This window comes from Phoca vitulina, unplaced genomic scaffold (assembly GCF_004348235.1).
Source record: "Phoca vitulina isolate PV1807 unplaced genomic scaffold, GSC_HSeal_1.0 scaffold14, whole genome shotgun sequence".
NCBI lineage: Eukaryota > Metazoa > Chordata > Mammalia > Carnivora > Phocidae > Phoca > Phoca vitulina.
In genome coordinates, this window is record NW_022589717.1 from 36,270,588 (window position 1) to 36,295,992 (window position 25,405).

Sequence of the window (25,405 nt, forward strand, 5' to 3'; positions counted from 1 at the left end):
GGAGTCTGCATAGAGAAGCAGGGAAGAAATGAAAGTGAAGGTGAGTGGGTCAGGATTTCTCCTCCCACCATTCTCATCCATCTCCGTTTAATTAACCTGGGTAGTATGGCATTTATTTCATTTACATAAAGACGTCAACATAGGGTCCCACTGCTCTAAGGAAGAGAAAAAGAAAGAACACTAATATTTTGAAAGTAGGTGTCAATTGACCTGAGTATGGACATAAACTGTGTAAAGCTGTAGGTGAGAGGGAGTGGGGAGTTAGGGGAGGAATAAGCTAACAAAATTATTCCAGTGAATTAAAGATAAACAAATACTTGAAATAAGCAATGTTTCTGGATGAGACACATATCCCTAGCAATTTTTTTAAATGTCCTTTATAAAGTTTAATTTGCTTGAAATCACACTGTAGTAAGTGGTAACATCTGAATTTGAATCTATATTCTTACCATTCCAAAGTAAGTTCCTTTTAAAAATATATTTAGGGCATCTGGGTGTCTCAGTTGGTTAAGCGCCCAATTCTCGACTTTGATCATGATCTCAGGGTTGCAAGATCAAGCCCTGTGTCAGGCTCTGCGCTCAGCCTAGTGTCTGCTTGGGATTCTCCCTCCCTCTCCCTCTGCCCCTCCCCACACTTGTGCTCTCTCTCTCTCTCAAATAATAAATAAAATCTAATATATATATATCTTTTAATTTTTATTAACTGTTGTGATGCTCATATTGCATTATAGGAAAGTAATACAGAATACAAAATCTGTATTCAAGTTCCTATTGGAATCTAGAATAGTGTCTGCCGTGTGAACAGTTCAGCTGTATTGAATGAATAAATGAAATAAACTAAAAATTGGTTGATGCCTTTAACAAGAAGTAAATTCTGAGGAGAGTGCTTTCATAAATGACAGAGGAATTGAAAAAGTTGCATGAATCAGAGTGCATTTGAGTTTGGCCAGGAGATTGACATAAATTAAGAGGATCTAAATCAGAATCATAAAAAGCACTTTAGACAAAATGAATGGTTAAGTGGAAACAGGGGAGTATAGGAGCTACTCAGGTTCACACTGGCTGCACCCTAGTGTGTGTGCAGATCACACACTTAGGAATTGGGTTCAGTGTAGCTTGACTTCAACCTATATGCAGTAGGAAATATTTTAAAGGTGTTTTTCTTTCCAGTGCAGAACTGTATCACCAAAGCTAGGAATTCAAAAGAGGAATGTAGTGGTTCTCTGTTTAGTGAGCTGAAGTATGGAGAAAGCAAGAAGTATGGAGACAAAGTGAAGAGCTCATTACATTAGCAAGGTGGTCCGTAAGGGAGCTCAGCTTAGGTCTGTGTCATGAGAGTGGAAAGGAGCAGATTAATAGACAGACGTTATGAAGTTAGACGTGAGCAGACAGCAAACAATTACCGTAGAGTCTCTAGGGACTGTAGACCCCACATCGTATTTTTTCTCTATCCCTTCTGAAATCATCTACTTGTGGAAGAGGAAAATCAAACTGGATCTAAGCACGATTAAATACTGTGCTAAAGGCCCCAAAGGATCTGAAGAGCTACTTTCCAACCTAGGTCTGCGTGAGTCTCAACACAAATGAGAAATAACAAAAATTCAGAATGCCAAGGGGATTCCAATTAGGGAAAATATAACAAATTTTATAAAAGGTGGCTTTGAGATAAGCCCTGAAGGGTTTGTTAGGCAGACAATGAAGAAACAGGGCATTCTGCAAATTAATGCAGATAGGTGAGAAAATATGGTGTAGGTTTGTTGGGAGGAGGCGAGTTTTGTTGCAGCAGAGGTAACAGAAAAGTGAGAGAGGGAATGTGTTAAAGGTAAGCGTGAAATAATTTGTAGAGGATATCAGTCATTAGGTTTTACCCTAAAAGTGAGAAAAGGACTTGAACACTAAAATGTATTAAGTGCTAAGAAACTGAATTTAGACAGAACTGAGTTTAAAGCTGGTTCCAACGCTTATTAGTTAAGTGATGCACCATATGTAGAATAGGGATAAAAATTTATGTAGCTGCTAGTTTTAAATGAGGCAGTGCATAAAAACTCTGAGCTCCCTCTCTGGCATAGAGTAAGTGCTCAATGTTTCCTCATTATTCTTAACATATTATATAATAACCATAGTAATAAGAACAAAAACTATAACCAAGCAATACAACTGGAGGGTATGTAAATGATACAGTAAACTCAGACTCAACTTCAGAAAATCAGGCTTTGCTTCTATATTAAAATAAAATTATAGGGAACTGCTTTAAATAACTATTATACATAGGACCAGAGGAAAGCTGGAAATTACTCATGGAACTGTTAGACAATATGAATACATGGTAGTCTTTTTCCTGTATTTCTAATAAATTTCTCATATACTGGTCCTCTTTTCCTTAACATTTTCCTTCCTTTATTTCCTGCTAAAATTCAAATTCGTGATTTATTCCTGTGCATAACTTTTAGGAAATTATTATGAGTTCATCATAATAAAAAAAGTGACTCTCTTTAAATTATTTACATTAACAACTTACATTTAAATATAATGTTATTGTATATATTTCACTTGTATAAATACAATAAAGAAAAATGTTTCCTTGATGAATTTGAAATTTTAATAATTACTTCATGAATTGGAAGCTTAAATATAATTTATCTGCTTTCTGTAAGCCCACATATTATGGTTGTCCAAAAGTGTTTTCATGTATTTAAAAATTTTTAAAGATGGTAAATGGATCAAGCTGAAATTAGGTGAGTGGTAAAAGTATCAAAAAGATTATTAATATACCTTTGATGTTGGCAGGGCACAGATTGGATTAAGGAAAGGAAAAATGTAAGATAAGTTAATATGACCTCTCTTTTCATAAAGTCTCTAATAACGATGATAGCCAGGAAGTATATCTCTTAATTCACAAAACATAAAATATTAAGTAATCAAAAAATGTATATCTCAGAAGACTGTTGCTAAATAATTTCTATTCCACTTTAATTCTATTTTTACAAAAGTCATCTGCTTCCAACAAAATCTCTGAATTAGATTCCATTACCTCCCAATGCGAGTAATAATTTAGATGTAAGTAGGGGTTTTTGATGTCAGAAATTACCAAACATATAAGGAATTAAGAAAGCATGTTTAGTCAACATAAAGATATATGTACCTATGATCTATTAAAAGTATTTCTTAAATCATCTTTCTATATAAACTAATAATCTGTTTTCAAATTATTTTCATGTATTAATTAATTAAATGAGTTTTGTCACGCTTTTTAATAAGAATTCTTCAGATGTTCCAAATATTCTATTATTTTTCTATTTGTACAGCTAGGTTTTTAAGCAGAATTTAAACAATGTCTACTTTAATTAAAAACATAAAAAATGTTTTCTATCACTCAAAATTGATGAATAATCTTGATTTCCATTATGAGGAGAAAATCTAGGTTATTTTAGGATTTTCTAGGCTTACATGAATCAGCCGCTACTTTCATAGCACATGCAAACCCTGATTTCCTTTTGTTTCAAAGAACTAAAAACTATATTTATGCATTCAAATTACATATGCATAAAAATAAGCTTCTACATTATGACCAAAAAATGAATTACTGTAATTTCATACTGTTTTCCTTGAAAATCAGTTGTCAATATAGAAAAAAAATCTATAAATATTCATTATCCCTCCCCCCAAATAAAAGAAAAATGGGAAGGTAAAAAAGGAAAAGTTCCCATAGTATAGAAAAATTCAGCTAATCTCAGTCTAAACCAAAACAGAGATTTTAACCATAACTAACCCAGCTGGCAGTTTTAAAAGTCACTTAAGGCAACTGTCATTTTTATTTCCCCTGAAGCTGTCTATTTCAATTCATTTTGTGAGGTTTATGTATCCTACAAGGCACTAGTGTATACACCAAAGGATAAAACCTTGGCAGTTTGGTATTTGTTGCCTAATGTTCTTAATCTATTCATGTGGTTATTTTGAGTATTTCTACTCATGATTGATGACAGATGAGACCTAATAGGCAGTTTCTCCACATATCTACAAATTCGGTGGGTTTTTCTGTTGTAGTACATTTTAAAGGCTCTCTGACATCCTGTCATGTATTTCATTTTTGCTTGAACCAAATCTTTAAAACCAAAGAACTTTAAAACCTGAAATTTCGCTGTAGGGTTTCTTTTTCACAAGGAGATGCGAGAGATAGAACACTGCTACAGAACAAGTGATTGTTAATCTAAATGAAAAAAAGGAATGCATTTGTGTAAATATATTTGTGTAAATATATTTGATTGACCAATTCCTCTTTCCTACATGGATAGCCATAGTGAGGCCACATCCACAGATTTACAACTAAATTAAAATGTTACAGGGGCACCTGGGTGGCTCAGTCAGTTACGCATCCGACTCTTGATTTCGGCTCAGGTCATGATCTCAGGGTGATGAGATTGAACCCCGGCTCAGGTTCCATGCTCAACATGGAGTCTGCTTGGGATTCTCTCCCTCTCTCTGCCCCTCTGCCCCTCCCCCCACTTGCTCGTGCAGGTGCGCGCTCTCTCTCTGCCTCTAAATAAATACATAAAATCTTTTAAAAAATGGTACAAAATATCAACTTGGGTGGATTCACAATGAATATTTTTTACAGTCTCAAATCATTGTAAACAGAGAGAATATCAGTGTCACCATGTTGCCCATCTAAAGATAACCCCCACTACTACCACTAATTTTACATTTAAATTGTTTTTATAATTAAACAAAAGTGAGAAGTGATGTGTGTGTATATATATATATATATATAAAAGTATTTAGTCACATTCACAGAAAATTTCAAAAAATGTTCTATTAACTTACAGTTCTATTGACTTTACACAATTCTCAAAGATAAAATTATTTATTTTCAACTGTATTGCTCTATTGAGCCACAGTAGGAGTTTTTCATTCAAAAAAGAGCTTTTGTTATGTTATGATATGTGTATGTAAAGTTTTAGCATTTTAATAAAACATTTCATCAAAAAAATAATGAATTCATAAAATAAGATATTACAGTAAAATATATCACCTTCTTTCAACAGAATAATAATATAGCCACTTCAGATAGAATTAGAAACCCCAATATACATTATTCTTTTGTATACACATTTTATGAGAACTAGTTAATGCCTTATATGCTTGATTCAAAATATTATAATCTATTAAATGTATGTATGAAATAGGTCATGCAGTGTGCATATTAAATTCACATAAGAAATTACTTAGGTTCTCAGGATGAGCTCTGCCCCTCTCTTGATGTATTGCATTGTTATTTTAACTTTGGTATTTTTCTTTATTAACCTTAATTGTTACCTGAGTTTGTTTTTACTACCAAGCAAAGAAAGCGAAGTAATCTATGCAACCATACCATTTACTCATTTAAAGTAAAATAAGTTTGATTTACCATTTCCAGCAAAACTCAAAATCATCTGTGACAAAGGAAAAAAAACCAAAACATACAAATTTGCTGTGTATACCCCACAGCTGTCTCCTAAGAAGAATCCCGGGTCCTGTCAAATGGACAGCCCTATGTTTTACTGAACACTTTAATGAGTTAGCATAAGGACCTCTGAGAGAAGCAAGAGCTGTTTTTCTTTGCATAATAAAACTCAAGAGGCAGATTTGCAATGTAGAGTGTTTCTAAATTACATGTTATTAGTGCTCCATTGATTTCGTCAGTAAAAAATGCCGTAGGATGAATCTATTTAGGGGCTTTATTAAATTCTAGAGCTTGGAGTCTACTAATAACACCTGTATAAAACTTTGCCTTTTTAAACATAATGAGATCCTCATATTTTAAATACAGTTTGCTCTTTAAATCCAACCTCATTTCCCCATACAATAAAAAAAAAAAAAAAAAAAAAAAAAAGATTACATAGCTAATATGGGCTACTAATCTGGCTAAGTGTATATTCTGCCAAAAGAGGTGCTGGCCTTCGTTCATCCACTTTGGACACTAGATTCTTTTTTTTACAGGACTCAGATAGTGCAGAGACCTGTTAATATAAGGCAGAGACCAAGCAGGGAAGCAGACAGTGTTCTCTAACTCAAGAAATAATGAAGATAACAAAATGACTACACGTACATACACGCGCACATGCGCGGCGCGCGCGCGCGCGCGCGCACACACACACACACACACACACACACACACACACACCAGTTGGCTGCAAGCACTCAGTCGTTCTCTGTCTAAGCATTTTATACTCAATGTGTTAGCTACACTAATATGCTGTGGAAAGTAAAAAAGCGAATCCAGTAACCAAAATGAAAAAGAATAGCACTACAGATCCAAATTGAAGGGTATAGTGTGTTTAGTTCTTTAAAAATAAGATGAAAAAAATTATCAAGTGCTTATGTAGAAGAAGTTGCGCACCCATATAAGAAGGCTGGAAGGTTTGCCAACAATGATTTGTATATGTATACACATACACATTCACAAACATATACACATGCACTGTGTTTAATAAGCAACTTATGAATGTCTTCTGTTTTTCAAATAGTGCACTAGGCTCTGGGAATGTAAGGATCCCAAGATATTGCGGGTCCTGACAATCTAGAGTTTGTGTTTGTGTGGAGAGGAGAGGGCAATGAAGAACCTCAGAGACACCGGGGGAAGAGAAGATCATAGTTTCAGAATTCATAAATGTCTCAGATATTCACTATGTGTGAGAATACAGACAGAAAGAGCTCCCACTCCTGGTTTATTTAGAATCCTTATAGCTTGTTAGTTTATTTCTTTGTGGGAGGAATTAGCATTAAGGATGAATGGAGTAAAAAAAAATAAAAGAACCTCATTGAGCTGGGATTTTGTGAGATCTTTATCTATGAACCATTTTTTCGAAACAATTTTAGTTGTTGCTTATCATCCTGAGATTATATTTTTCCTAAAAAGAATTGAACAACTGATATTTTCAGTTTCTGATGTGCCAGGGCTTCAGTGTACCCAGACAATTTTACTGCTAAAATTGTATCTCCATATACCTGGCCTGTCCATGAATCAAGTCACAAGTGTAGAGTTGTCTTGATAAATGGCTAGCCATATATATAATTTTGCTTTAACGGATTTGATAAAATATGAGGAAGAATGATATACTTTACTTTAACTTTCGCTTTTGCAGAATGTTTATTTTTCCCTTGGAGAAGCTTCAAGGAAACATAAATCAAACCCAATCCCTTCTTAATCATTTCCTTGCTGTAATTTATGACAGAAAAGGAGTGCTATAGACCTCTCTACAGACTCCCAGAATGGTGCCCGCTACTTGTTATTTCAGTTTTCTTCATCTCTTACAGTAGAGCCATAGCCATTGGCTGTGTAGGAATTATGGCCCATCTGAAACAGGATAAGCCCTGAGCCCCTTATCCCACAATTGACTGCAACCCTCTTACATTACACTCTTCTCACTCATTCGACCTTTGAGGGTCTTAAAACAGTGCCTTTCCATCCCGCTAAAACTGAAGAGTAACACTGAGGTCTACTTTCCATGGAATTCCTGAATTACCCAATTTGAGATAATTATTTGACACTGACTTCATCTTGGGGTATGTGGTAGGGAAGGGAGGAGTGTTAGAAGGAAACTTTGGAATACTGTTTGTTTGTTTGTTTGTTTGTTTGTTTGTTTTGTTTAGTAGGTCAAGTCCAGAGGAGGAGAAAAATGTGGGAACTGGCATTCTCAGTTTTTATGTAAGTGCTTGTTGCTTTCAAGTTCTCTACTATATATACTCTATTCATCTTATTACTTATCATGTAATCATAGATTGAAATAAATACACACACACACACACACACACACACACACACACACATCCTCCCAAGTTCATACGTTAATTTTTTGAGACACTACATAATCAACCAATCAACCCATAAGGAAAAATGCCAATAAGAAAGATGTCAAATTTCCCAACTGCTCTTCCATTTTCCTTTCAAGAAATAGGAGCACTTTAAAGGTAGATTTCTAGAGAAATATAACCCAAAGAAACAGGAGTCATTTGAAATTCCAGGCAGTATTATCAAATGGTGGTGTTGGGGGTGATGTCAAGTGTAGACAAGCCTTTCAAAGCATCTCATATAGCATCATCGAAGTTGCTATCTTCCCTTTCTATCATAGGACTACTCCTGAAGTAGCACATAAATCAGAAATAACTTCCTTCTCATATTTACTAAAAGTTTTCCTCTGTGCCAGGTGAACTAGATGGGATTAAACTTGTCTATAGTTGCAGTCAACTTCAGAGAGGACAAGAGATGCAAGACACATGATTTGTAGATGTTACAAGGGTCAGCTATAAAACATATTTTTTCTTCATGTGGCATCTATTTTAAATTGTATCAAAGGTATTATTATTTTTTTAAAAGATTTTATTTATTTATTTGACAGAGAGAGACAGCGAGAACAGGAACACAAGCAGGGGGAGTGGGAGAGGGAGAAGCAGGCTTCCCGCTGAGCAGGGAGCCCGATGTGGGACTGGATCCCAGGACCCTGGGATCATGACCTGAGCCGAAGGCAGGCGCTTAACGACTGAGCCACCCAGGCGCCCCCAAAGGTATTATTTTAATCAGTGAAAATTTAAAGAATTTCTTAGAGCCCTAAAGAACCTGAATATTAGCTGTGCCTTTGTAATGTAGATGAAAATATCTAGCTGTTACCCTCTTCCTTATCTTTCAACTAATTTTATTCATGACAAGTCAAAAGCTCTCAGAAAGATTTCTGCTAACTTTTGCATATGTCATAGCTTGTACTTTCTGGCCTTCTTGGTCTCTTGCACGAAGCTTTATCAAATTTCCTTGCTCTCAACCACATTGGCCCTTAAGTAGTTCTCCCTTTCATCACCCCACTACCAAAAATAAATCATTCTTTGGAAGAATTACTGAAGTATTTTCAAGGGAGGGGGAGGGTCCCATGGAAAGGCTTCGTCATTCATTGCTTGAATACCTGCCATCTCATTGACTTCTCCTCTCATTTTCTCAATTCTCCTCACCCCTCTAATTTTTACAAGGAAATATTTTAAAAGTAAACACATGATAATGTGATAAATCACTGCCAAACCTGTGGTTTTCATTTTCTATGCTAATTATAGTAGCACTTGCACAGTAAGTTCTAATCTTTACTTATATAACAACAAGAAATTGACATTTAGATTTTTTTCTCTCCAGAATAGTACGAAAAATGAAACACAATTATGTATATGTCCATCCTTTATGAGATTTAGTTGCTTTGAAGATAATACAACCATTGCAATACAACAATTTTTCTGAAAAAAAAAGAAATTGCTTTGAAATTACTTTTTAATCTCTAGCTAATTAAAGAAAACCGATATAAAAATCACTGAATCCCCCATGCATTAGCCATATCATAAAAAACTTAAGAGTAGTAGAACTATAATATCTTTCAAATAAATCTATTTGCATGTAATGATATTATAATAACTTAGCACTTTGGATACAAGTTATGAGTACACTAATGAAACATTTTGTTCTACATTTGTAGAGCACTTGTGCTTAAAAAAGAAAATGAATTATTTCAGTTTTTGTACATTAAATAGACATAATTGATTCTTCTGAGAATTATACATGCATTTTCATTTTTAATAGTCTCTTTCAATTTTTCCTCTCTGGATATATTTGTATATAGAAGATAGAAATCCAAATTGAAATTCCTCATATAAGAAATTTATATTTCTTACGTCATTACAAAACACATTCTTTTTGCACTGCATAATCTCTTCAACTTTAGACTATGATTTATGATTAATTAATTACTGCTGGAGTTTAAGATTTTTAAAGAAAATTCTCTATTAACTGAAATTCTGAAAAATGAGTGTCTAGTTAATATATATTGCCAGTTAACCGAAATGTGCAAAGAATTACTAATATGAAAAGTACATCACTTATTAAATATTCAGTGGAACTGTCTTTATGAAGATTAACAGAATATAAGGTATAATTTTTTATTCTTACTTTAAAAACAAAAAAAAACCTATAATTATAGAGTGATTTAAATCAATATATTTCAATAAGCATCAGAATATCATCTGTGTTATTAACTAACTATCAAGTAATTTAAGTTTTCCCTAAACAATTGGGGAAGTGGATATTAACCAACTCACACCCAATGTTAAAAATATATATTCTAGAATTTTAATAACCTTTTAAAAACAAACTTTTAGTCAGTAAGTATTTAGTCAATCCCTTTCAGAAGCTGAGTAAGTAGTTGGAACTTTGGGGAGACAGGGTTATAATACATCTTTTCTTATCTTCCAGGAAGTTTGGTTTCATTAAACCAAACTGAATTCACAGTTGAGGCTCAATATGCATATCTTAAAGAATGGCTGCGTGCTGGTCTAGAGTTCCTTATTATCCCCTGGTAAGCACTCGTATCCAAGAGAGTGTAAGGCAGGGACACAAGCTGAGTCCAGTAACCAGAACTCAACAGGTTAAAGACCATTTTGAGTTAGATCAAAGGTAGTATGGCATTGGTGTATCTGGTGTATCCCCAACCTAGGGCTCAGGTACTCTTCTATTCCTATGGAGAAGGAAGGAATACATAAAACCAAAAGGGGATTTTTTACTAACAAAGTCTCACTCCATAGGATAAAATAGGAATAACTGTACGTGGCCTAGGCTGTATCTCTGAAAGAGTGGGAAGGAATTCACTGAGGAACTGAATGAGTGCATAGAATCAGGCCTTCCTTCTCAGATATTTTTTAAATGGAAATGAGTTTTCTGAAATTAAAATTCCTCAGGCCATTCAAAATGGATAAAGAAGATGTGAAGCACATGTACGTGTACACACACACACACACACACACACACACAATGGAATATTACTCAGCCATAAAAACAAATGAAGTCTTTTATGACAACTTGGATGGACCTAGAGGCTACTATGCTAAGTGAAATAAATAAGACAAGGACAAGGACAAACATCAAATGATATGTGGAATCTAAAAAGCAAAAAAAAAAAAAAAAGAACAAACAAAAACAGAATCATAAATACAAAGAGCAAACATGGTTGTCGGGGGGAGGGGATGAAGAGGGGGATGAGTGAAATAGGTGAAGGGGATTAAGAAGTCCAACAGGAAATATAGTCAGTAATGTTGTGGTATTTATGTATGGTGACAGATGGTAACTATACTTACCATAGCAAGCATGGCAAGTTGTATGTCAACTATATTTCAATTAAAAAGGGGGGACATAAATTAGGAACCCCAATTTTTTTTTAAAGATTTTATTTATTTATTTGATAGAGACACAGCGAGAGAGGGAACACAATCAGGGGGAGTGGGAGAGAGAGAAGCAGGCTTCCCGCTGAGCGGGGAGCCCGATGTGGGGCTCGATCCCAGGACCCTGGGACCATGACCTGAGCCGAAGGCAGACGCTTAACGACTGAGCCACCCAGGCGCCCCAGGAACCCCAAATTTTTAAAATGCTGAGAATTTTAAGCTGTCCTATAAAGTGAACAACTTCCCAAATTTTGTGAAGATTGATTATTTTTTTTATTTTATTTTTTTAAAGATTTTATTTATTTGACAGAGACAGCGAGAGAGGGAACACAAGCAGGGGGAGTGGGAGAGGGAGAAGCAGGCTTCCCGCCGAGCAGGGAGCCCGATGTGGGGCTCGATCTCAGGACCCTGGGATCATGACCCGAGCCGAAGGCAGTTGCTTAACCAACTGAGCCACCCAGGCGCCCCAAGATTGATTATTTTTTAAGCTACAAGTTTATTTTTTAATATAGATGCATAAAATAATTTTGGTTCTCTTAAATGCCTCAGTCTTGATTTACCTTACAGACTAGATTAAACAAGCCTGAGAATTAGAGGCATTGAAAAAGGAAAAAAAATGTGGAAAAAAAAAATGAGAAGAAGCCAAGCAGGGAAAAATAGGGGCTTTTAGCAAAATTGTCACTGTTCGCAGGAGAGCCCCTGCAACAGTGTGGATTATGAGTAGTATGAACAACAACGATTATGGGCAACTTAATATTTATTTTTTTAAAGATTTTATTTGTTTATTTGACAGAGAAAGAGAGAGAGAGCACAAGCAGGGGAGGGGCAGAGGTACAGGGAGAAGCAGACTCCCCGCTCAGCAGGGAGCCCGAGTTGGGACTCGATCCCAGGACCCTGGGATCATGACCCGAGCCAAAGGCAGATGCTTAACCGACTGAGCCACCCAGGCACCCTGCAACTTAATATTTGAACATTATTTCATTCCAGTCCTTGGAAAGAAATGAAGTAAACTGGTTAAATTCACAATAACCAATGGCAAATGGTATTGCTGGGACCTTCAGGCTTAGATCAGTCTGACAGGAGATTAAGTACTTATTACTTGTATTTACTGCTTCCACATAATCCATGTGCACTTAATGCAGTACTTGTTGCATCTCTGATATCGTGTTACATGCTGAGAAATTCAGTACATAAGAAATACAGTTCCCTTAATGTTATGTAATCCTATTCCAATCCAATTCCTGGTTTAGGAAATAGTGTAACGCTTTCTTCTTTATTTCCATTCCCGTGAGAAACATGAATTAAGAGACTACCAGTTTTTAGGCACTTAGGATATAAAATCCTGACACTTGTCCAGGAGCTTTGCAGACATTGGAGATATAAATTATTTGAAATGAGGGTGTAGCAATCTGAAAGAAAAGTTGATTAATGTGATAAAGGTTCAGAGGAAGGAAACTCATTAATTAAACAGTTATTATGTGCCAGACCTTCTGCCTGGCCTGGAAATATATACCAAGCACAGCAGTCAGAAAATAGTCTCAAATTCTGAAAAACACAAGTTACAAAAAGATCAATCTCTGCAACACATATTTAAACACATGCCAAATTTGGTTAGAAAAATATGTTACATGAAATTGGCAGGAGAAAAGACAATATCTATCCCTCAGATTTTCCTGATGTAGAAAAAAATTCTCATTATGTTAAAAATAGTTTACATTTAATGTTTTGATTTTGGAAATGCATGCTAATTTTTACTCTCACTCTTCCTTTAGTAATAGGAATAATTAATTTGAAGTACAGTAGAAAATATGACCATCATTCACATTCATGAAAATGGGACTCTATATGCAAGCTATGTAAGTAGGATTGCTATAATTTAATTTAGGATGTTTTATAAGTATGGCAAAACAACCCTGCATTTCACTATCCATTCCTAAAAGGAAAAAGATGTTTAAAAATATCCTCAAGCATGCTCTTCAGTGTTTTTCATAATATAGAGAAATAATTAAAATAAAATTTTGCCTTATATGTGTTCACATTATTTAGATATTCTTCTAATTACTAGCTCCAACTCTAGCTATGTAGTAATCATTTTGACCCTAAAGAGATATTATATTCTGACTGTATGTATAGTAATTCTATAATCGTGCAATGTAATCTTGTATACCAATTATAAATACAAACCCAGAATTACACATAGCACTTGCTGCATTTAGACAAAGTTAAACTCTTGACCTGGTAGCTATTTTACCACAATGATATAATTTACTAGTTGCAGGGGAAAATAGCCCAAACCATACACTATTAACCCTATTAGTATTATAGCCACAGGAAATTTGCCCCAAATAATCCCATCACTAGTGCATTTGAAAAAAAAAAAAAAAGCAAAGTTGATAATAGTGTATTAAATACAGTAATGCATAATAGGAGAATGGGGTAAATAAAAGCAAGTGTTACATAGTAAATTATTGATTTGTAATAATTTATCAACAACTTGAAAATAACAAAGGAATTAATTATTGTACTCATTTTCTATTAAATAAACTTGTATCCTTATTGAGTAAGTATAAAAACATACATTTTTTAGGTACCATCTCAACTGCTACCATTTTTGGTTCATATGCTGATTTCTTTTCTGTCTGAACTATTATAGCACTTACAATCAGATGTAAAAATTATTACTTGGACACAAATACTTAAAAATATGCTGTATTTTCAGAAAGTTCTACTTATTTTCCATAAAAACATGTAATAATTGTAATAGGACATAATGTTTTCCAATCACTTTATTGCTGAGCACATGAAAGACATTCTGAAAGTAACGGTCATTTGCTTGAAAAATATACTAACCTCTTTGAAAACATACTTGGCTGTGCAAATAACAGTTTCTATGAATTGTCTGACTATGAGCCACGATTCTGATTTATTAATCTCCCTTTTTTACTTTTGGAAGTTGAATTCCACTCTCTCAGAATTCTTACAACTCCAACCCTTAGATAATTTCCAGTTTAACATAAGAGAAACAAATATACACAAGAATCAAATAATGACTCATATAACATATCTGGAGCACTTCCCCCTCAACATAATTGACTTGAGAAACAGAACAAAATATTAGTTTGGTTCAAATTCCCTAATGTTGCTAAGTAATACTTTAAAAGTTTTTCAGTAAATCATCAAAATATATAGTACTTGGAATTGTGATATATTCAGTCTCCCTCTTTTAAGCATTTAAACCACTTCTTTGGAACTTTGGAGTGATGTCATTAGAAGTGATTACCTTTTCACCTCTTATAAATACATCCAAGGATAGAACACATCAACGCGTTTCCTCAAAGTGTAGGCCTCAAACATTTCATTTCAACTTACTATATGCTTCCAACACAGTTTTATATTAATTTCTATGTGGGCAAAAATGATAAAAGAATGTCATTATAATACATTGAATGGATTTCTATGAAGTGGTTCTTTCATCATGCTGAGTTCAAATGTCAGCATTTTCCAAAAGCCTAATGAGAAGACCCCAATGACAATTTGCAAAAATATTAACTATAAAAATTGATTTAAAAATGCAACCTATCTTTTAAAACTCACTTCTTTATGAGGCATAAAAATAAATACAAGATGGGAAATTCATTACTAATGTTGATAAATAAAAGTTTCATCAAGCAGATGAAACAAGGTAAATTACGTGCAATTGTGTGTGTACCCATTGTATAACGGAAATGTGTTTTACTTTTTATGACTTCCCACGGCTTCCTATCAAAATTAGAGAGAAATCTAAAAGTTGATCACTCATTTAGCACTTACCTTATGTGGGTGATGATGAGTGTTGTAGTAGGAATAAAAAAATCATCCACTCGGTCAAACTGCTTTCCCACTGGCTGGGTGTGAATAGTGTGGTGTAGCACATTCCCACTGGCCAGGGTGATTACCTAAACAGAGCGTATCACTGTTAGACCTTGGCAGTGCATTTCCTTAATAGTACCAGCATTAGTTTTATTTAGAGATGAAACAAATCAGTAGCTGTTTAATAGACTCTTTATTGCCATCCTCAAAATTAATATATCATTAAGCAAATTGGACTTTTGTAATTGTTTGCTTATTTTCAACATAGAAATTTGGTTTTTTGGTGTTTTTGTTTTTTTAAAGACTTTATTTATTTATTTGACAGAGAGAGAGATAGCGAGAGAGGGAACACAAGCAAGGGGAGTGGGAGAGGGAGAAGGAGGCTTCCCGCGGAGCAGAGAGCCCAATGCGGGGCTCGATCCCAGGACCCTGGGATCATGACCTGAGCCGAAGGCAGACGCTTAACGACTGAGCCACCCAGGCGCCCCAGAAATTTGTTTTTATAAAGAAAAAACAGAGAAAGATTTATCTTGAATTTCTGCTTAAATAATAAAATAGGTAGAAACAACTTCTGTATTATAAAAGCATTAACCTTGCTATAATGAAAAAAATTAAAGCAAGTGTACATATGGTGTAAACGAGATCATTAGCTTTCTTGCTCCTCTTTTCTTTTCTTTTCTTTTCTTTCCTTTCTTTCCTTTCTTTCCTTTCTTTCTTTCTTTCTTTCTTTCTTTCTTTCTTTCTTTCTTTCTTTCTTTCTTTCTTTCTTTTTCTTTCTTTCTTCAGCTTTGTGGAGGTGTAACTGATAAAACAAAAAACTTCTAATATAGAACAGAGCTGGAAACAAAACTGAAAACTCCAAAACAAATCATATGAAATATTCTATCTCTTAGCAACTTTAGAATTGATGAAATTATATTTATTTTTTTCCTCCTATAAATTGAAAGTAACAGATTTAAGTAAGTTATTTTTATTATTATTTTAGAGAGGAGAGAGTGAGAAGGGGGTAGGGGGAGAGGGAGAGAGAGAGAGAGAATCTTGAGCAGGCTCCCCGCTGAGCATGGAGGCCAACATGGGCTCCATCTCAGAGATCCTGACCTGAGCTGAAATCAAGATTTGGATGCTTAACCAAACTGAGTCACCCAGGTGCCCCAGATTTAAGTAAGTTTTAATCAAAGACATTTCTTCTTCTTATTCATCATCAATTAATTTTTAAAATCTTTATAGTCCACTAAAGAAAAGATCACTACATTTAAATTCTTATATTCCTTGTATCCCATTATGCACCAATTCTATCAGTTCTTTCTTCAGATATTTCACAGCTCCGCATTTTTTCCTGTGGTCAGCGTGCTGGTCAACCATTGTTCTGTGTTAGCCTTTTAAAGCACTTGCTGCCTTTATTTCTCCCCTTTTAATCCTTTCTACATATGACCACCAAATTAAACTTCCTAAATAATTGACTGACTCTCTTAAGTTAAATAAATTTCCTTCCTCAACACAGAGCCTTTTCCTTTGGTTTTATGACAGAAGTAAGTAGCACTTTGTGTTTTTGTTTGTTTGTTTGTTTGTTTTCTGAATGGCTTATTTTTCTTCACTCATATGAGTATACTTTCACTGAGTTCCCCTGGAAATTGCCTTTCCAATGAAAATAGCTTATTGTTATTATAACAGGATAGACTCAGTTACGTTGTGGTTAGAAGAAAAAAAAGAAAAAAATATATTAAAGTCTTAGAGGCTTGGGAAATTAAGATTTCATTTCACACCCATGACTTTCCCAGAGGGTTTTGGTGGGATATCTACTGTTTCACTTAGTATCCCATGCTGAACGAGCAGCCAACTACCTTGAATGTTTCCATTTACAACAGACCACATTTGCCAGAACTAATCATATGTCTCCACCTAACCAAAAGGAGCCTATCGTGTGCCCAGAGGAAGAGAGAACCAAAGTCTTTAATAAAAGCTATAAAGATACCATACCTATTTTATTAATGAATGTCAGTGAGGAAGTTTTCAATGGATTTTAGTCATTTATAATAATGTCTACAAGATTTTAATAAAGGTTAACAGAAGTAATGGGGAAGGAACTCCTCGAATTTTCTTCCCCTTAGTTTGTATAGAGGTGCATAGCTCCGAAATGCATGTGCATGTATTTGAAATTAATAATAATACTGAGGGGCGCCTGGGTGGCTCAATTGTTAAGCATCTGCCTTCGGCTCAGGTCATGATCTCAGGGTCCTGGGATCAAGCCCCGCATCGGGCTCTCTGCTCCGCAGGAAGCCTGCTTCTCCCTTTCCTGCTCCCCCTGCTTGTGTTCCCTCTCTCGCTGTCTCTCTCTCTGTCAAATAAATAAATAAAATATTTAAAAAAAATAATAATAATAATACTGAGACTGATGGCAGCAGGAATAATATTTACTGAGAGCCTGTTTTATGCCACTATGTGTTCTCAGTAGTTTACAGGCATCACGTAATTTAATATTCAAACAACACTATAATGTATCCCAACCTTACTGATGCAAAATTGTTTTATGCCAATGAAGGTATATTAACTGAGCATCTCATTTGTGTTTGGCATAGTCCTAGGTTGTAAAAAATACAATACCACTTCCCTAGCTCTTCCCAGTCCGGATTTTGTTCCCTGATGGTTCTAGATCCTTCTCACTGCTGCAGTTAAACAGAAGTGGTGGATTGCCAGATTCAGGACTGAGCTGACTAACTGCAGGGACACACAGATTGATCTCTGATGCACCTTAATCAATAGGCCCGATCTTGCGACAATCCTTGGTTCCTTCCTAATGGCATCCTGCGGCTGGTTCCTCCATGTGTGATGCCTTCCACAAACCCACAGTTGCCACCTCCCACTGTCACCCCATCTGGCTGGGGCCTACTTCCTGGCCAACAGCAAGATGTAAAGACTTTATTCCAAGTTGTTTCTTGGGGACATTTCATCTCTAATTATCGTGCGTTTGGAAAGACATTACACATGGATTGTAAAACTGTGCAGATGACAGTCTCATGACTTTTACAACAGCATTTCTTAAATTTTCATAAGGCATAGATGCCTTTTAAAAAGAAAAAAAAATAACTATAATAAATCTTTGAGAATTCATCAGATGACACTAATTGGAAAATCACTGTCTTATATACCTTACATGACAGTTCACGGGTTTTTATTAATTAATTATAAATATCACAGAAAATAATATATTTTGCTTCCATAATTGACAAAGATGTATAGATTGGATTATAGTCAAAATGAAAACGCAAAGTAGAAGTATACATAGGACTTTCAGATCCTATGAAAATAAAATGCTTTTGCACCTTCAAGTTTTCAGTGGACACTATTGTAAGATACACTGCATTAGGGTAAAAAGTCACTACCTAACTAACCATCACAACCTAGCATCAATGTCTCTAGTTCTAGTCTGATCTTTCAACATGGCACAGGGACACCCTAGCCAAAATGGGACCTTGCCCATGTTTTTGGTTTGGTGAATTCAATTTTGCCAAAGGAAAGTCTGTTCCACTTTTCAAACAAATCTTAAGTTCCATTTCCTTTGCAGATGTTTCCTGATAATCTTGTTGGGAGACAATTATCCGTGACTATTCTGACATTTCTGCTGAGTCAGGTCTTTCTGAGCAAAGGGCTCTAGCAAAGTTGGGGAAAGGATGATGGCATAGCAAAAATGTCTTGGAAGCTAAAGGTGGGGTATTGCTCCTGAGAGAGGTAGAGACTTAATTCCTTTGAGCCTTACTTATATTCCAGGGTACCGACCTGATAAAATTTGCATTCCAGAGTAATAATCTCTGTCATGGAAGAGGGTGGACTGATGTGCCAACAGTCTAAAAAAAAAACCTCTGAGACACATGATTCCAGGGTCCTTCTCCTGTTAGTGCAACTGTGCTATACAAAGAGGTTACATTAGTCTCTCACCACATCACCCCTAGGATGGGGGCTGGGGTATAAACACTAGCATGCTTCTGAGTAAGAAATGGTCTGTTCTCTGATCCAGAGACCCTGCGTTTCCTGTCAGCCTGTCTATATAACTATCTATGTATTATCTAATCTGTCACATATATATGTGTATGTACATGTGCATAAATGTTACTTTATGCAAATAAATCTTCCTGTATGTACTATTTTAAGAGTACTTCTCAATTCTTACATTTTATTTTACATTTTCAGGTGTGAGAGTTACCTTTCCCTCCACCCAGCAAATATTTAAAAAATTCATTAAATCTTAAAAGCATATTTTTTTACTGGACATTCAGAGAAAAAGAACCCATTTTTAAATGGCTGAATAATGTGTAGGAAGTAACTTAACACTTTTTCAAAGACTATTTTACCCTTTCTGTATGATATTAAAGGAGTGTGCCTAATTGTGCTTTATGGAAGGTTTGCAACACTGAGAAAGTTATTAATCTATAAAAGTAGCAAGTACCAAAAGGGAAGGGAAAGATTCAGTTCCAAAGAACACAATATATTGAAAATTCATACAACTTTAAAAGAAAAAAATATATATTTTTTTAACTTTTATAAGCTGTTTTATTTTATTTAAAAGGTAATAGAATTAAAAATAATTCATAAGAGTGATTTTTAAAAAATCATACATATTGACCTGTTCTTGTCAAGATTTAAGTACAAAATATCAAATAACTAGACAATATTACCATATTGTGACAGGTCAGTCAAACAACTGTCCACAATGAAGACTGTACTCTTTCCAGCAAAAGATGAGCTCTGTTATTTCACCCTCTTGAATCTAGGCAGGCAGTGTGACTTGCTTTGATCAAGAAGTTGTGGTGGGAGTGATTTAATGTGAATTCTAGTGCCTAGATCTTAATTAGCCTTGCAACTTCCACCGTCTTATACCCTGGAACCACCATGCTGAGATGCCAGTCTAAAGGATGAGCAGGCACGTGCAGGAGACACAAGCCACCCAGCTATTCACCACGAATACATAACAGACGTGGGGGTGAGGCTATTTTGAACCATCCAGCTACCGCAATCAGAGGAGTGCGGCCTTCTGAGTGTTCCCCCATCAGGCCCACAAACTGTCCAGATTGCTGAACCACAGAACTATGGGTAGTAAGTCATTCTTTAATTCTGTTTAACACATCAAATTTTGGGGTGATTTGATTTGCCATAATAGATAACTGGAATACTATTATATGGTAATGTTTCAAATGACACGTATTTCCAATGAAATATAAAAGGAAGTGTCATTCTAATAGTTCCTTTAAAAAATTTCATTTCAATAGACCTGCCTTTTGTAAGTTAAATATTGCAAAACTAAAAATCCTTTAGAAATATTTAAAGTATTGACAGTGACAACTGATTAAAATTAAAAGCATGGCACTCAATCGACTTACTGGAAACTGGCCAAAGATTAATGATTTGTAAGGAGAGGAATGTTCACGGCAGTGCTATTATCACGAGGTAGTTTGAGACATAGATAAAACACATTTTTTTTTTTTTAAGATTTTATTTATTTATTTGAGAGAGAGAGAATGAGAGAGAGAGCATGATGGGGGGAGGGTCAGAGGGAGAAGCAGACTCCCCGCCGAGCAGGGAGCCCGATGTGGGACTCGATCCCGGGACTCCAGGATCATGACCTGAGCCGAAGGCAGTCGCTTAACCAACTGAGCCACCCAGGCGCCCAGATAAAACACATTTTCAGGGCCAAATATTCCTTCTCATTCCCTCTCAGTTTTCTGTTAAACTTTTAACTCCAACAATTGAAACTGTGCCAGAGAGATATCGTCAAAATATATTTTTTTCCTCTATCTGTCAAGATCTATATAAACAACTTTAAAACATAAGCAAATTCCACAAAGACTATACCACTTATTCCCCAATTAGAAATGAGCCTGTGCTGAGATAAGAACATACTATCTGTTTTGGAGAAAAATGGAGATCTGCCTTGACACTGTCTAACTAACTCTCTTGGTCTCTAGCTCACAAGCCCCATTTTGAAAAGAGAGATTGAAACAAGAAAATTCTCATGAAAACTGACAGGAGGCAGGTAATTGTTGAAAGGTAAATTATGACTGTTTTTCCCTAATGGCATTGGTTTTGTCATCATTGATTTTTCATTTTGCATAAAAATCTAACCTTTGATAAGTATAACCTGCATTATTTTCCATCCAAACAAGTACTTGAGTTTTAACTTGTTCCCCCCTTTCTGTGCAGATCTAGATGTGATTAAAGTATAGTCCTCAGATGGAAAAAGATCACTCTTACATAGTTATAAATATCCAATGAGATATCTAAAGGTTTAAATATCACTGTTTTCTCAAATTTACCGAAATGTGCTTACCTGCAGTGTTGGAGAAGTCTTTTCTGCGGTACCCCAGCTCAACACCCAGACCTGATCATGTGATTTGTCGTAGTGTAATTTAACTGGTACAGGGTCTGTGCTTACTGCCTGTAATAAATGGGAGTTGAAAAAAAAATGTTTTCAGACTGAAATATTAGTTTAAAACTATGCCAGAAATTATGAGAGAACACAAGAGTTTAGATGTCAGATTAAAAATTTATGTTGCCAATTTTCTGATTTTTCTAAACCTTTATTTGTTTAATTTGGGAATATGATACTTTACCCAAGCATGTTTTTGTACAATTTTATATAGTCTTATGTTCCTCATTACCTATGCAAATTGGGTGTCATGGAGAAGCTATTTAGAAACTTAAGATATATAAATGATTAATACGTGTATTTTATTCAATTGTTGAACACAGGTAAGAACTATGTTTATACTATTAGGTTTTTTTCATTCTAATGTTGGGCATGGGATTTGGCTGTCTATAATGCCAAAATGCCTACATATGATAGACCACGGTAACCTTAATGACAGATTACCTAATTTAGTTTCCTTAACGAGAAATCTAAAATCACCAAAAGAAGTAAAAGCATTTTTTAACCATCCTTGATATGGTAAATGTGTTTTTCTGCCAATATTTATAATATTTAGCATTTACTTAAAACAAAACATCCAGAAAACAAATTGCTGCCCGGAAGTTATTTCACTCACCTTAATTTCAAGCTAATACCTTTTTCAAGTAATTTCCTGTAGTAGTTCCTTATGTATATTTTTCTAATTTTATAACATAAAACAAACTGTATTCAATAAAACAACATTTATTCAATATTGAAAGCATTTCTTTTCGAAGCTCTGTTGAATATCCTTAGAGAATTTCCCAAGTCCTAGTTCATAATGCAATCTTCACGGTGGGTTAGTTAAAGGTATACTACACTTGTGGTTGAACTTGTGAAGATTCATATTTTAGCTTACATGTTGGCAATTTAGTCTTACTAATATATTTATTTTCTAAAACCTTGCCCTGAATTTTATCTATTTAAAATTCTCAATATTCTTGGATTACTGAATTAATTATTTGATTTATGAAAAGGCCTACTTAAACATTTCTGTATTAGTGTCCTCATGACTTTCTTTTTTTTAATTATTTACTTATTTTATTATTATTATGTTATGTTAATCACCATACATTACATCATTAGTTTTTGATGTAGTGTTCCATGATTCATTGTTTGCGTATAACACCCAGTGCTCCATGCAGAACGTGCCCTCTTTAACACCCATCACCAGGCTAACGCATCCCCCACCCCCCTCCCCTCTAGAACCCTCAGTTTGTTTCTCAGAGTCCATCGTCTCTCATGGTTCGTCTCCCCCTCCGATTTCTGCCCCCTCATGACTTTCTTCCTGGCTCACAGAGCCATTATGTTGATTTGGGATCAGGTGGCCAACAATGTTCTCAGGGAAAGTAGCCCACTTGGCGAGCATCAGAGATTTAAGCCTATTCCGCTTTCACAAATGCCAAGTTTCCCAGCCTCTCTAGAGGCTCCTGTGGTCACATGACCTAGTCTCATTTATACATGGTGAGGATTAATACGCTGAACGATTTTTGAGAATGATATTGCACCACACTTTGTTCCTGCTTGGAATGCTATCATATAAGAACATTAAGCCTTGGGGCGCCTGGGTGGCTCAGTCATTAAATGTCTGCCTTCAGATCAGGTCATGATCCCAGGGTCCTGGGATCGAGCCCTGCATCAAGCTCCCTGCTCAGCAGGAAGCCTGCTTCTCCTTCTCCCACTCCCCCTGCTTGTGTTCCTGCTCTTGCTATCTCTCTCTCTCTGTCAAATAAATAAAATCTTAAAAAAAAAAAAAGAACATTAAGCCTTAATTTCCAAAGTCATTTTGAGGCCAGGAAACAATAAGCTTAAGAAGGAAAAGCCACACAACACCTTGAAGGTTTGGCAGGAGAAAAATGAAAGAAGACTGAATTCTCCATAACAACCTTGAGTTGCTGCACAAACCTAGAGTAACTGTCTCTAGATGAGGTTATTTGGGATAATTAAATAGCTTTATTGTTTAAGAAATAGTCTGGTATTTTGTTAATTGCAATCCAGTGAATGCCAGATGTTTCATTTAAATTCTTCATGTACTCAATGATAATTTCAATATGTATATAGCAAAAGTGCCATCATTAATCATCACACTAATAACAAAGCAATAAAATTCCTTTGATTTTTCATATTTTCCCCTTTATATGTAAAACTTGATCTGTGTGTGATTATAGCAGTTACCCTATTTTGTATGCAGCTTAAAAGGAAATAATCTTTATGTCTTTAAGATGTTAAAGATAAAATAGTTCAACCCAAAAGCAATAGTAACAAAGACCTCATTGTTATTCAATTGTTGAGACAGTTACACAAAGAGCAAAGATCTTTAGATAACTTAAAATATTAAAGAACAATTTAAATGAAAACTTCCAGCTTGCCAGCTCTCATAAGGTTCTTTTCTTCCACTGATCCCTTTCCTAAGGGGCATACCACAGGCCATGGGTTAATATCTACATAAAACAGACAAGAAATGGAGACTCAGTCTTACCAGTAATCATCCAGCAGGTGATCAGCAGAGCTGGGATTTGATAGTCTGTTTATCCCGAATGTACAGCCTCCCTGAACATGAACCATCATCCTTCCTAGCTGATAGTTTAATTTCTGACAATGTGTGGATATGTTGCCCTCCTATTGTTGCCTCATGTATAAGACACATTCTTTGGGCTTTTTCTCTTTTGGAAGGTGTAAGGAAATCCACGGGCCCAAATATACGCAGTATCATCTATATAAGCAGTACAGACCTAGCCGAGAATCAGTGAGAAGCAGTATACACCATGCTTATGAGCAGGCATTCTGAAGCCGACTGCACATTTTAGTGTCCTCACTTAAGTGAAAAGAATAGTAATAATACCTTGGGAAGTTACTAAGCTTTTCTGTGGTATGCCATGGAAATACTACTATTACTGTCAGAAAAGCTAATTGAACTAGAGGTATTTTCATGACAATTAGCATCATAGTGTTTTAAAGCTAGAGATAAAGTACCCAGTACCCTTATTTAGCAAATTAAGAATCTGAGACTTAGAACAGAAAGTAAATAAACACAGTCTTTGTCCTTAAAGAATTATAGGCGAGAGGGTGAAAGAACTTAAAATAACTAGATGCCTATCACAAAATAAAAATAAGGACCAAATGCCCTGAAAGTGCAGAGCAAGAGGTACAAAGCACGTTAAAGGATAAGGGTGAGAGGTGATGCTTTTATTGAGCCTTTAAGTATGAATATTTTTATAAATGGGAAGACAGAGACTATTTTTTAAAGTTAATTTATGAGAATATGTTCCAGGAGATGTCAAAAAGCAGTCCATGGATAACTGCTTTCAAATAATGAAGATATACGTATTTGAAAGAGAAAAATACCAATTTTCAAAAGAGCTTCGGATTTTGAAACATATCTGCTCAGTGGTCTCCAAAATATTTGAACATTTTTGTCTCTCAGCATTTCAAAGGCTTAATATTAAATTCAATATATTTTGGTGTTTGGTTATAATAGCTCACCAGAACTGAAAAAGATATGCAGATCAAAATGAAGAAAAAAACATCTGACATACTTTATTTGGAAAATGTTTAACTCTTAGGGAAAAAAAAAAATCTGTTTACAGCTTTTCAAGTGTAGATATAACACATTTTACAGAGGGGACATTTACATGGTTTTCAGCAACAAGATCATCTAAAAAGACAGAAATATTTCCAAACAACCATCTTCAGGATAATCTTGCCATACCCAATTTTTAGCCAAAAAAAACCAGATATTTTCCTACTTACACTGTCAACTTTTGAAAGGAATAAATTGTATGTTATTGGATTTCACAAAATACCTGCTGGTATACTGTGGAAATTACTTTAAATGATGAGTAAGTTTAGACCATTAGCTTTTGAAAAAGAGAAAGACACTATATTTGATACTTAAAATAT

General features: G+C 35.1%; 1 protein-coding gene across 4 annotated transcripts in view; it reads right to left on the bottom strand.

Annotated features, from left to right (window-relative positions):
• Window positions 1-25,405, bottom strand: part of FSTL5 (follistatin like 5) — a 726,034-nt gene that overhangs the window by 40,998 nt on the left and 659,631 nt on the right. For all 4 annotated transcript variants that reach the window (XM_032413109.1, XM_032413108.1, XM_032413107.1 and 1 more), the window contains 2 exons: window positions 21,389-21,496; window positions 15,031-15,155 (listed from right to left, as the gene is read on the bottom strand). In XM_032413109.1, the coding sequence (XP_032269000.1) occupies window positions 15,031-15,155; window positions 21,389-21,496 (233 nt within the window). The remainder of the gene's footprint in view (window positions 1-15,030; window positions 15,156-21,388; window positions 21,497-25,405) is intronic.